This window comes from Sclerotinia sclerotiorum, genomic scaffold (genome assembly GCF_000146945.2).
Source record: "Sclerotinia sclerotiorum 1980 UF-70 scaffold_7 genomic scaffold, whole genome shotgun sequence".
NCBI classification, from domain to species: domain Eukaryota; kingdom Fungi; phylum Ascomycota; class Leotiomycetes; order Helotiales; family Sclerotiniaceae; genus Sclerotinia; species Sclerotinia sclerotiorum.
The window spans coordinates 429,025-442,393 of record NW_001820829.1 but is presented as its reverse complement, the minus strand read 5'-3'; the positions used below and the strand labels follow the sequence as shown (position 1 = coordinate 442,393).

The following is a 13,369-nucleotide window of genomic DNA, read 5'->3' as shown; positions in this document are numbered from 1 at the left end:
GGGTGATTGTGCTGTGTTTTTGGTTGTGTCTTGGTATAGTTTGTTTTTGTGTTTTGTTTATGTTTTTGTTATTTGTTCTTTGTGGTGGGTTTCTTGGTGTGTGGATGTGTGGATGGAATTGAGGCATGTTTTGCTATGGGATTACTTGCGTAAAGAGAGGTAGGTAGGTAGGTACGTAAAATGCTCAGATCGTCAGGGTGAAGTGGCAGTCATGATGAAGTGAGCATCTTTTCTTTTCCTATTGTTAAGGTTCGAAGCATACCCAGTAGATTCTTTGAGGTGATATGTATGATATTCTCGGTCAAGATATTCCACCGTCTACTTCTAGATAGACATTTATATAGCAAGAAAGGAAGAATTCAAAAATAGCATTGAGCTCAGTAAACCTAATAATATCATATTATTCCAGCTCATATACCGCTCTATAGCTAAATGTAGAATATAGAGTTCTCTCTCCGTTTCCTTTGTAACAATTTTCACTATCACCAATAACTGTATACTTGTATTCATATTATCCGCGATATAATCATAATCACCACTTCAAATATCTACCTTCCTAAAAAATATCATCCATCAGAAGAAGGATCAAGGATCTGAGCTGGAACTGATACATAGTATTCAGGAAACTCATAATTGCGAAGCAAAAGGGTCACGCATTCATCATCTTCATTCCTATACGGTTCTTCAATGTGCTGAAGAATATGACGAGAAATGGTAGCAAGAAAATAATATGAGTATTTCATATATGCATTAACTCAATCAAATTTCCACATTAAAGTTGCATATAAAGATCCGCTATGGTAGCAAACACAAAACTCTTACGGGCGGGTGGTAGCACTTACTCATTGATATACGTCTGGAATTTCAATACAGACAATTAGACTATTTGCTACATATATTAAAAGAGGTTCAAAAAGCCTTGCTTGATAAATTTTACTGCTCATTTTCCTTTGTTTCGCTACTTTGACCAGATCTTAATGAATTGACTGTCGAAACGGATGGCTGAAGCATAATCGCTTCTGTATTTCATTTCTCCATCGTCTCGAGCTCGTCCACACTTTCATGTACAGCATAATCAAATTCCCATCCAAAGATAGAATTTTTACCGGCTGGGACAAGTCTCGAAGATTACCTCGTGTATTTGTCGTATCATACACTGCTAGGTCTCGGTAAAGCTCCCGCAGCATAAACTCCTGATAGATATTTTCCTCAAGCAGGGCTAAAAATGAGTACTTAGAATCTCTCGCTCTGCTGCACTTTCTCAACCTAATCTTTATAAGAGACTCCCTGAGAATGACAGCCTCCATATTCTCCTAAAAGACACATAGCTTAGATAAGATCGAGAGACTTTCTACGCGCTCAGGAACTAAGTTATACGCATTCCCAGTATTTCCGATAAATGAAGATAAATAAAAGCATAGAATTATTCAAAAAGTCTCCAGGTAATCTTACAAACTCCTTGTATTCTTCGGGACTCGTAAAGAGAAGAAAAAAAGCTAGAGTTATGAGAGCTGATTATCAATCGAGATAGCAAGCAAGTCGTTCTTGTTCAAGGTTCTGGTGATATTATATATGTACATGACCCAAGATAAAACCTGGTCGATAAATATAAAGCGGAAGCTGAGAGAGATTTCTGACCAAGCGGATTTTTCGGTCATCTTACTTACTTACTTTGTAGTAGCTGGTGTCATACGCCACTGCATTTAAATTGGAGGAGGGCCAGTTTGTCTTCATGGAGTAATGTGGTTCTTGTAATGGAGAGTGGGAACGTATACAGATAGGGTTGATAAACAGTGAAGAGCTTTCAACCGACTAGTTCGTGAAAATTGCATGATCTCAGGAATACCGAGTAGTCTCACATTCGCCGGCCGATGAAATTGAGTAAAGCTGCGTGAAACTTCCATGCGCACCAAGATAAACGACGACACTTAACTGAATCGCTAATCTCTCAAATCTTTACTCACTCATACCAAGCTGCAATTTCCCGAGGTCTCCCACAGTAAAAAGCAGCTTGTGCTTGTGTTTGGATTGCTTGCTATATATGGTATCCTTACATTTTCTGACAACCCGTGACAATCCCAATGCGACATCTATGAAACGTACAAGACAAACTACTGATTTGACTTCAGGTAATTCTAGTAAGTTATTAAGTAGGAAAACACCCACTGGGGCAGTTGCTCCTGCCAAAAGACTTTCTCTTCATTAGTAGACAGTCGATTTGGCGCTGACGAGCATATATCAATAACAGCCGCTTAAGCGAATCTACTCACGGGTACCGCGGAATCCATTGACTGGAGGTTCACTTGGAACCCATTAGCCTTAACTCAATGATCATGGCGACGAACGAAGTAGCCATCTCCTACTTCGTTCTTTGAACAGATATGTCCCATCCGGTAATATGTTATTGAAAGGTGTCCAAGTCCATCGAATTAGAGATTACAATAAGCATTCAATTCTAGTTAATTGTAATCTTAGTATCCTTTATATAGTCTATTCCTTCTATAAACACCTCCCTAATTTTACTAAGAGTAACCTAACTCACAGACTCGCCCAATAAATATACCTCACTTCTAGCAAAAGGCGCGCCGATACTGATGATCTTTCCTTTGGTATCCTCAATAATAAGTGACGGCATTGAGAATAATAAGCACCGAGAATTCAGAAGAGCCACTATAACCAGCTTCAAACTTAAACTTAGCATCTATCCCATAAGAACATTTATACTAGAATTGATTATTCTGCGCTCCCTTACTATCTATCCACTATAAAGGTATTTCAGGGAGCCCATCCTTCAACTTCAACACTAGCTCCATATACAGCTCATGGATTTGCCGCATCATCAGCACAAACTCACTTAAAGTATTCATCTTCGAGAATATACGAGATGAAGTGAATGCGAATGAGTAATTATATTAAAAAGACACGTAACCTTAGTGATTACGAAACCGTGACGCTATACTGAAAAAAATAAAAATATATGTTTCTCAAATAAGATCTTACAAAAAAATATCTAGAAAAATTTCCCGGTGCATAACAAACAAAGTATCTCCATATAAATTCAGTTAAGAATCCTAAACCTCGAATATTGCCCGTCAAGCTCCAGTACGAGAAAGCTGTTCCACTCTACCCTAAACCGCAGAACTAAGAATCTCTAATCGTCTATCTAATACAAGCCATAGAATACCTCCTGCAGCCAACCAGAATCGTAGCTATCGTTCAACATATTACATATTGATACACTTCCCTACTATCCTAGAACCAAATTCGCTAAATAGAATAAGAGAGATAAGATACTTGACCAAAAAGTCCCTATACCAACTACCTAATCTCACATCCATAAAAACGCGTATATTCCCCAATTAGTCTTCCCTCAATTTTTCCTCTGTATCTAAATCACTCCCCCTATCCCATCCCATACCAGTATCCAAAAATAAACAAACTCCATCAGCATACAAGCTTACACACTTACATATAACTATCTAGATATTTAACTATAAACAATACCATAACACAACCACCCGCTATCTACCCGTCCAACATTCAACATCCAACATTCAAACACAATCCCTCCCAACATACCACCTCAAATTGATTCGAATTCCCTCTTACCATCATAACCATAATCATAGAAGAATACTATACCATACCATCATAGCAGCATAATAATCCTTCCATCCCACAAAAATCACAACTAAACTTCTCATAATCATAACCCTAACCCCAATCTATCCAACAATAAAACAATCACCTACCTAATTTCATCGATATTAATACTCATATTCACATCCAATCCAATATACACCCACCTAATTCCTAATTTCGCCATCTATAACTTACACCATCCATCAACTCCAGAATCAAAGATCAAGAAGCTTCCTTGACATCAAACTCAAACTCAAGAAATCTAGTCTTGGTCGTTGTTCCGATTCCTAATGACCGAGTTAACCTTAATATTACAAAAAAGAATACAAGTATTCGAAGCTTTTTGAATTACTTTAAAGTAAAGGATGCGTTATTAATTAATTAATTAATTTATTTCTTCTGTTTAAATTTGTTAGAAATCCCACACAAAAAGGGCAAGAGCGAAGAATACCTCCTCCTCCCTTCCTTCCTTCGTTCCTTCCCCTTCAAGGGGGAAACAACAAACAAAACTTCAAAAAGCACGTGCACATATTCACTACCATTACTCCAACAACCTACTGTACCATATATAGTTCTACCATAGCATTATTCTACACTCTAACAATATCATACACTTGATCCACTGTCAACAAAATTAATCTTTTGATTTATTTACTTACGGGAAGTAGTGAGGAAAACGACACCTAATTACTCATAGTGTGTGATTATTACAAAAATATGCATTTTCTTTTGAATTAAAGCCTCGCGTATGTTTATGAGAGAAAGGCCGAAAAACATTCAGTATAAAATACGGCTCATGTTTAGCGTTCCACAAGACAAGCAAGACAATTTCCACGATCATAATTATCACTACGAGCGCAATTCAACCCATGACCGAATGTAATCGTTTTATAATTTTACCATCTACATCTGTAAAATAGTAAACATCAACTATCTACCTATATACGATCGCTGAGCCAACCATTTAAGTAGACCATTCGACTTCCCATCGTACTACCCATTCATTTAGCAACCTCCAATCGTTATTCCAATAACCAATCATTATCATTCAACCATTACTAGCCAACTTGAAGTCCCCATACAGCCCCAATAGCCTGCACACCCTATCCAAAGCCCACATCCAATATAACACCTTTGTTATCCATCCACTACCTAACCATTCATCTGAAAAGGTAATGGAAGAAACAAAGATTCCCTTTCCATTTTTCAAAAAGCAAAATTCCCAAAAGCTCCGTTTTATCCATCGCTAACTCCGTCCCAAAAAGATGTATAAAATTACTAAAAGAAACTTGCTTTGACCCAATGATATCTCATACTAGTGATAAGACACACCAGCACAGGGAAACCCATGTAGGATCGAAGCGTTATAGAAAAAGCAAAAGTTGCACGACCAGGTTTTCAGAAGGAACTGAACTTAATATTCGCATGCAGCTTAACGAGTCGAAGTCGGTTAAAGAAACGAAGAAAATCTGAATAGGGGTATTCCCACGCCGAAGCGCATTTGAAAGAGTCGTAAATTCGTGAGGATTTAAACGAAAAGTATGGTGAAATCGGGCAGGTAACAAAAGTTAGAAGTACATAAGAACCGAAGATTAAGAATTAGGGTTGGATGTTGGCATAATAGAGTTAAAGTAGGCAGTTCTGAAGGGAGTTATTGTGCAAATTTGTGAAGTGTCTCGATCAACAATCTCGTCTCTGTGTTAAATAAAGGAAGGCGACCATGAGGTCAAATTATTGAAAAAAAAGATGATGATCCTGATAGTATCCGTCCAAACAGGAATAATGTGTCTAACGTTCAAGTTAGCTTGGTGATTGAAAGTTTCTAGCTTTCAACCCAAACCATTGGCTTCAAGTCCTTGAACAGCGTTATAACTGTAGGGAAAATCGACCAATCCATCCAACATCCAATTTAAAGGATCGAAAACCTCATAGTTCGTCTCGCTATAATTTATGTTGCCGGCGAGCATACTATTGGCGCCGGTCATGACATCGTTTGGGGTAACGGGGCCAGCCGTAGCAAGGAGTTGGTTCTGAATCTGATGAGTTGAAGGAATAAGAGTACTATCCAAGTGAGTTGATGAGGCAGACGATTCATTAGCACTATCGGGATTGGTCGGATTTCGGATCGCTGCTGTGTTAAGCTTTCAGTTGATGATCTTCTACCAGCCAAAGTTGTTGCGCAAAAGATGATAAGAATCACTGACCTTCAATACTCCGACCTTGAGTCTGAAACTCCTCTCTCCATCTCCAAATAGAATCAAATACCAAGCTCATGCTCATCCTGCATCTAACTTTTAATTGCAAACTATCATCTATGACAACAGAGCCTGAATCCAATTCGTTGCCATTGTTCATTTGTGCAATTTGCCGTTGCTCGACTCGAGCTCCATTGTACATCTGGACCATGAGTTCAGCGAGTCTCCAAGGCAAGTCATTGTTCATAATGCTCATGGTTCTAATTGCTGAGATGGTGCGATGAAATAATTGACGGCCACGGTCAAAATCCATAATCTTGGCAAAGAAAGAACTGAGTAGCTTGAGTAATGAAAAGCAAGCAGCAATAATCATTTGAAGAATATAGCCTGTGGCGAACCGAAGAATACCGCCATGAGTGTTGTCAGATGAAGGAGTCTCAAGCTCGAAGACGAGATCTAAAAATTGATAAGTAGCTCTCCATAAACCCATCAAATCATCCAAGTATCCCTGTGTGGTACTTGAATCAAAGAAGGCCGAGAGACGAAGGTGCAATCCAGCAGCTCGAAGATGGAGATCAACGATTGGCGATAAATTTTGTCTGGAGAGTATTGCTACTCGAATTTCTTCATACTCCCGGCGGTAAACCCGAGTCAACAAAGCCCTGATTTCATCACCAGCAACACCTCTAGGATCGTTGGCATTGCTATACATTTCTTTCGAGACTTTATCGCAAAATCTCTCGATCGTAAGGCGGGATGAAAGCTCTGGAGAGATTGTAAAGGGCCCATCCTCTCCAGGTCGTACTGCAAGTGTCCAATCATATAATGTCGACGCTGGTTGTCCATATCCAGTAGCTGTACTCTGTGCTACAATATTGCAGACCGCCCACGTTACTACTCTATCATGCAACTGCTCTCTATTGAGGTCAACAGATACCCGCGAAAAATCTTGAGTATTATTTGGTCGGTGTAATCCAATACCAGTCGCAGCTTTCATCATTACACCACACAAGATATGCGTAATATCTGATGAGGTTGTACTTATAGGTAATGGCCAAGTACATAACAAAATTAATGCTTTAACAATGTGGTAATTGTTAGGAACCTCACCCACTTTAGACCACAACAATCTAGTAACAGGGCCATGAAGATTGGTCAACAGATTGGGGTCCGCAGAATATCGACGTGCCGCGACAGTAATGATGACCCAGAAAAGGAGAGGATCTTGCTGATAATATTGGTCGGAGGTCTGTTCTGCACTAAGAAATGGAAGATATGGGTGATACCAGACGAAAAATTCGTTAAACAGATGATTAATGGCATCTTCCGTTAAGCCCACGGTTTCAATTTGTCTCGCATATTGTGGTAAATTGTAAGAACCTCCTTGCTTGAGATGAAGTAAGGATGACACAGCTTCTTCCGATCCTATATATGATTGGTTTCTAGAATGTTGATAGACGCTGCTATTCGCGATTGGGGATTGAAGGTCTTCTTCTTCTTCAAGAATGAAACCTGCTTGTTGAGCACGAGCTACCGTTCGTTGAAGTCTTTCGATTTGTTTCTCCATCTCTGCATGTTTGCTTCGTTTTCCCACTCTTTTGAAATTTGACTCGATCTTACAATCGAGCTTTAGTCGATTACATCGTGAACAGGTGGTAAAAGGATCTTGAATGACATCACATCGAAGCTAAAATTGCTTAAAATTAGCAATTGAATATCCCTTGGCCAACAATTGAATAGAGTTGCTGTCGCATTGTCGCATCGCGAAGTATGTTCACCCGTTGGCAAAGTAATGACTCACTTTCTGTTGACGACATTCATTGCAAGCTCTCTTCACGCCTGGTTGTCGTCTTCTCTCAGCATCTTCATCTTCTTGTTCGTTTCCCGTTCCAGGACTACTATCGAAACCTGCACCACTTCTCTTGCGTTTGTTGAAGCCCCCTCCTGTACCTGGCCGAACGGCAGTTGTTGGGCTGGAAGCGGGTGCCCCGCCCATAATCCCATGTGAAGGCTCCATGCGCGACAATCCTGTATCGGATAATTGAGCCGCGGTTCCTATTTGCGACGAGAAGTTGAAAAGACTTTCGGCACTTCTGCGTTCGTGCAATGGGTCAATGGCTGTCCGGTGTCGCTCTTCCTTACAACTGAGGCCGATTACGGACGGTGGGGGTGAGTTATGAGTTATTCAAGCTAATAGGTAAATTAAAAAGAAAGACAAATGTACAGCTGTTGGAAAAATTTACTTTATCGGTGATACTAAAACTTTAGATAGATAGCGGTCATGGCTTTTTTCATCCGCAGTTTACCCGGCTCTCTGCCTACGTCCACCGCCCTAGATCCTAGTACATATATACTTAGGTACTTGACAAACATGAGATAAACCTCTTTTGATATCATGAGATGAACCGTAGATATATAATACACAAGTAGGTGATACAAGAAAACCCCATCTATAATTCAACTCAAAAACATCACAAACTTATAAAACCATACCTTACACTTATATAATCTCACAATATCTATCTATTATCCTTTAATGACGCTCCGTTGGGCCACTGCCGTGGAGGCTTCTTCGCTTCGCTCTAGAATAGGAGGAAACATAACCCCCTATACAGAGAATGATGAAGGATATTAGATCTTGGAGCGAAGCGAAAAAGCCTCCACGGCAGTGGCCTAGCGGAGCGTCATATTAAATCTAGAAGTATCCCTCTTTACGAGGATTCTCGAGGTGATGTTCCATCCATATAATGTTCAGTTCAGCTACTTTCCACATTAACAGGTATTATAGAGAGTATCTAATCTAGATTCATCTGAATATAAAAAACCAATGAATTTGACAAATTTGCTCTAGATTCGAGGATTAAAAATCCTTCGAATAAATGAAATAGGCCGGTATTAAAAATTTACATTCATCTAGTCTATCATGAAATCATGATCTTTCATCTCAAGTCCTACACATAACATCCAACATTAATACACCATCTCATATCTCTCCTAACATCCAACCATATATCCCCGATGAAATCCCTCTGTAACCTAGGGTATATTCGAAAAAAAAAAGCCATGGATGCAAAATTGTAACCCAAATAGATATAAACAAATCCAATATATGCAGTCCAAGAATTCACATGATAGCGCAGCAAGCTTTCTCCGCTTTCTGTAATATTCTTGGAAGAAATTTCCTCGCCAATTTCTCCAATTCGTCGTTGTTGTTGTCCTGTTGTTGTTGTTGTTCTTGCTGTTGACCGCCTTGTTGATATACACTCTGTTGAGGTTGCTGATATCCTTGCTGAGGCTGTTGATAAGATGGTTGTTGATATCCACCCTGTTGCTGACCACCATGATGCTGACCCCCATGACTTTCCCCATGGCTTCCTCCACTCGGTGGCATAACAGCTGCGCCCCCTTGCAAATTGATATACATCCTCCCCGCATTTTCTTCCGTCGCATACTGCAAACCCAACTCCCTACAGACTTCCTCAACCTTGGGCTTGATCTTCTGCACATGATCTTTACTATGATTGCCCTTTCCTACAATAACATGTAAATGCGATTGACCCTGTTGGCGCGCATATTTGATTCTCTCTTCCACAATGCGTTCCGCTTCCTCAACATACTGTCCGTGTAAATCGATTTCATCGTCTCCGACTCTGCCAGGGGCATTGTTCTCTCGGAATATGTAGTCTGATGCTTGTCTATTGTATGCGTCCATTTGCGCCGCGTGTTTCTTCCCTTCGGCACTGAGGTCATGAGCTCTGGCTCCGTCGCCGGATGTGTAGGCTTGATGCGCCTGGTCGAAACATTGGGAGCGTTTGGCAGCTTCTTTGTGAGCGAGGTCGCGTAGTCGGTCATATTCGGCTTCAGCATCATTGGAAGAGGAATGATTGAAGGCTGTTTATTTAGTGAGTATAGTGGATCAAACTTTGCTTCGAAAGAGTAAAGGGTTGAAGGAACGGCTTGTTTCGAGGGATATGTATCTAACCTTTAGGTCCCATTGACTTCATAGCGTAAGACGACGACATCTTGAAGATTTGATTATTGTGCAATTGGGAAAGATGCGAAGACAGAAAACTGGAGGGCGCGAGTGGAAAAAGAAGGGTTTTTTTTGGATATTATATCAGAAAAAAGCCGATACCTAGAACAGCTGAAATGTCGAGATAAATCGAGCTAGGGTGCCAACTTTAAATTATTTGGCTGGGGGGATAGTGGGGAAGGTCTCCCACGAATCCCTTGGGCTGATTTCCACACTGCAGGTACAGATCATCCACCAGCTGTCCATGATCTGATAAAAAAACACCATTTGGGTTATTATTCGTTTATTTTTTGTGATTGATAATTGAATGTTGAGTGCTGGCTATTCTTTCATACAGTGTAACCGTATAACCTAAACCGAGATAATTTTCGGTCGATTAACCTTGGAGAAGTGTTGATGATTCAGGGCAACAGCAGTCCTTGCCAGGCTAAGCTAGCCTAGCCCAGACCATGCACCCACGTTCACAATGAAATTCTAATGCTCACCAGGAGCATATTCTACAATCATTAGGAGTTGACTGCGGCGGCCCCTAGGACATTCTCAGAATACTTCAAACTTTATGTAATAGATCATAAGCTACAGGAAAGTAAGTATAGGTTTTATATGGTATCCAGGAAGTTACATATATAACCGACATGATACAAAATTTCGTCATCATTAACGCCAAACCAGCACATGAGAGCTGATGATACATCGACATCGAATTCCCTATACCGAGTATTATTTTTCATTTATCTAGGGGCTTCCAGGCATATCGTCTTTCGTAATTTTTACATCCCAAGCCCTTTCAACTCTAATGTGGTCACCAGCCCAGACATGCTCCGGTTTCGTCAATCCGCTTCCTACTCCGCCCCTATCAAATTTCTTCGCTTCGTTATTCTCCCGGCCCGCAGTCTCATGTAAGACATCTAATGCGATCATCACAGCGCCTTTTCCATCTACATCGGGATTTTCAATCATGAGAGCCTCATCACTGTCAAGTCTCCCAGTATAGCGGGAAGAGGGAGCACGGGAGGGGATATCGCGGTAGATGGGGGTTTTGTATTTCGTTTTCTTATAGCCTTTGTCTTGGAGGAGCGAACCGATTACTGAGGCATTAGATGCTAATGTGGTGAGGAGAATGTCAACTTTAGCATGTGTTAGCTAGAGTTTGAGTGTCATTGGGTGATAAAAGAGCTTACGGGAAGCCAGGAGTGAACGGATTTGCTGATCGCCGTTGTGGGATACTACTCTCTTGAGCTGATTGATCGTTGCAAAGATACATAGTATTGGAAGTGCTAAACGTATAATAACGCTCAGTTTGAGGTGAGTTGATAGATTTGACTTCAAAATCATTGGAACGGGAAAGATGATTAAGGCAAAATTTGTAATGATATTGAGAATGCCGGCTGTGAAAAATTGCGCGTAGCCTTGACGGCATTTTGGTCCAGGATCTGGAATGACCTGCCAGTAATGAGTGAAAGGTTGACACTCAGCAATATCACTGACAACAGTGGCCATGAAAGTAACGGCGAGCATAATATGAAGATATTTGAGCAGTTTATGGTGTACTCGTTGCCAGATTTGTCCGGTCAGGGAACGTAAAAATATGCTGGTGCTGTATTTTATGGCCCATAGGCTTTGGTCGTCAGTACCATTTTGAGGAACACTCGACATAGACATACTACGCAGCGTACAATATCCTTGAGAATAAAACAAGTTGACTCCCAATTCTTCTTTTCCGTACATCTTCTGATGACAAACCAAGTGTCAGAGAGTTATTGGTGCCAAACATTAAGATAACATGGACGAAAGCCATTCTCGTGAGCAGAGGTATGATTGCCACCATCATAATGCCATCTTCAAGATAGAGCTTCTCCGTTCGAACATATCTACCAGAAATCCGGAACAAAATTATAGTAATGGCAAAAATTGTGCACCACCAACTGACAATAAATGTAGGTTTGGTATCTATCCAAGCACGTTGATCGGGAGCTTCTGTAGCATAACGTCGAAGAACTTCCATCGCTTTTGTGTATGCTGATGAGTAAAATTATTGATTAAAAGCATGATGAGAAGGACTTTATGAATATGCGGTTGCGTACATGCAAATATCAATACAACAAGGCCCTTGTCCCTCGTCGATGGAAAGAAAGTAAGGTTCCCATAGGTCGGTGAATTTTACCCACTTCGTTCTCATGTCCGCAAGAAACGTGTTGGCAATATTCTTTTCTCCCACCGGGTATTAAAGTATTTATTAATTTGAACCCTGGGATACGGATTCGGAATCATTTTAAGCAAAGAACTTTCCCTGAAGACTCGGCTTCGAGTTAGCCAAGAGATGACACAAGCTTACCGAGAACCTTATATAGGGCATGATTAAAGATAAGAAGAGATACCACAATCTGAACCAATAGCATCGAGAGTTAGAAGACTGCATTTGTCATTTTTAAGATGTCAGAATTGAAGTAGTGTAGTTGGGACGAGTTGATTATGTTGTTGGCATGGGAAATTATTTAGCGTCGGTAGTGCTTGCCTAAACGGGGCTATATTAAGGGGGTTATAAGATTTTAGCGTACACGTTAAAACTGGTACAAGCATTTTGGGGTTGAACCAACACTAAGATTAACCTATCAATTTAAGATTGTCAAGCTTCTGATTTTGTGCACCTACTGCTTCTTGCCGCACTACATCAATAAGGATGTCGGAATAGGTGCCTAACACAGTTTAGAAATTTCACATTCGGAGTTTGACCACTCTCTCGGAAATGCTCCTCTAATCTCTGCCATTCATTGCATTGTCCACAGCTGAGAGGATTCTTGATAACAATACGTTAGTACGCTGCATTCTGCATACCACACAGGCACATGTGCACCAACTCAGGGGTTCTGGAATCAATCCATCGAGTTATCTTCTGTACCAAGCCGTATCTTGCATGATTTCAAACGCATGGTCTTATTTGACCGTTGGAGGATTGTTTGTCATTCGGACAGAAGTAAAATCTAGTAAATGTAATCTACACAATCTATATTAAATGGAGATAAATCATCAGGTCCGTGACAAATACCTGCGTAGGGTGACTGTATCAGGCCATTTTTCTATAATATTTATACTTCAAGTTTTTAATAGACTGAGATATACTCAACTTATGAATTTTATACCATATATCATTTAATAAGTTGTAGAAGGAGGCAAATTTCTGATTTCAATTAAAATTATCTGTATTTTATTCGAGTCGAGCACTTGATAGAGTAGATGTTACGTGACGGTTGTTACCCACTAGTGGCTCACGTGCACTAGCCCTGTATATAAAGACCTTCTTACTTAGAATCTTCTTAGTTCTTTAGTTTTAGATTCTAAGTGATTGAATTGACTCCGTTTACGACTTTTCCGTCACAGTAGATCTGGGCCATTTAAAATACAAGTTCATTTGAATTCTTTCAAATGAAAACATCGGTTGAAATACTTTTTAAAGTATAGCTATCTATTAGAGTAATATACGTGTCTGAATATCTTGTTC

At 40.2% G+C, this 13,369-nt stretch overlaps 4 protein-coding genes across 4 annotated transcripts; all 4 read right to left on the bottom strand.

Annotated features, from left to right (window-relative positions):
- Positions 1-2,449: 2,449 nt before the first annotated feature.
- On the bottom strand, positions 2,450-2,635 carry SS1G_05761 (predicted protein; the record flags this gene model as incomplete). Its single annotated transcript, XM_001592789.1, has 2 exons — positions 2,450-2,455; positions 2,543-2,635. The coding sequence occupies 2 exons, from the start codon at positions 2,633-2,635 to the stop codon at positions 2,450-2,452; spliced, it is 99 nt and encodes a 32-aa protein (XP_001592839.1).
- Positions 2,636-5,471: 2,836 nt separating this feature from the next.
- SS1G_05760 (hypothetical protein) lies at positions 5,472-7,833 on the bottom strand (the record flags this gene model as incomplete). Its single annotated transcript, XM_001592788.1, has 3 exons — positions 5,472-5,773; positions 5,847-7,524; positions 7,639-7,833. 3 exons carry the CDS (start codon positions 7,831-7,833, stop codon positions 5,472-5,474), a joined length of 2,175 nt encoding a protein of 724 aa, XP_001592838.1.
- A 1,128-nt stretch (positions 7,834-8,961) lies between these two features.
- On the bottom strand, positions 8,962-9,859 carry SS1G_05759 (hypothetical protein; the record flags this gene model as incomplete). The annotated part of the gene is made up of 2 exons (XM_001592787.1): positions 8,962-9,728; positions 9,820-9,859. 2 exons carry the CDS (start codon positions 9,857-9,859, stop codon positions 8,962-8,964), a joined length of 807 nt encoding a protein of 268 aa, XP_001592837.1.
- A 746-nt stretch (positions 9,860-10,605) lies between these two features.
- On the bottom strand, positions 10,606-11,875 carry SS1G_05758 (hypothetical protein; the record flags this gene model as incomplete). Its single annotated transcript, XM_001592786.1, has 3 exons — positions 10,606-10,997; positions 11,052-11,488; positions 11,535-11,875. The coding sequence occupies 3 exons, from the start codon at positions 11,873-11,875 to the stop codon at positions 10,606-10,608; spliced, it is 1,170 nt and encodes a 389-aa protein (XP_001592836.1).
- Between the last annotated feature and the right edge of the window lie 1,494 nt (positions 11,876-13,369).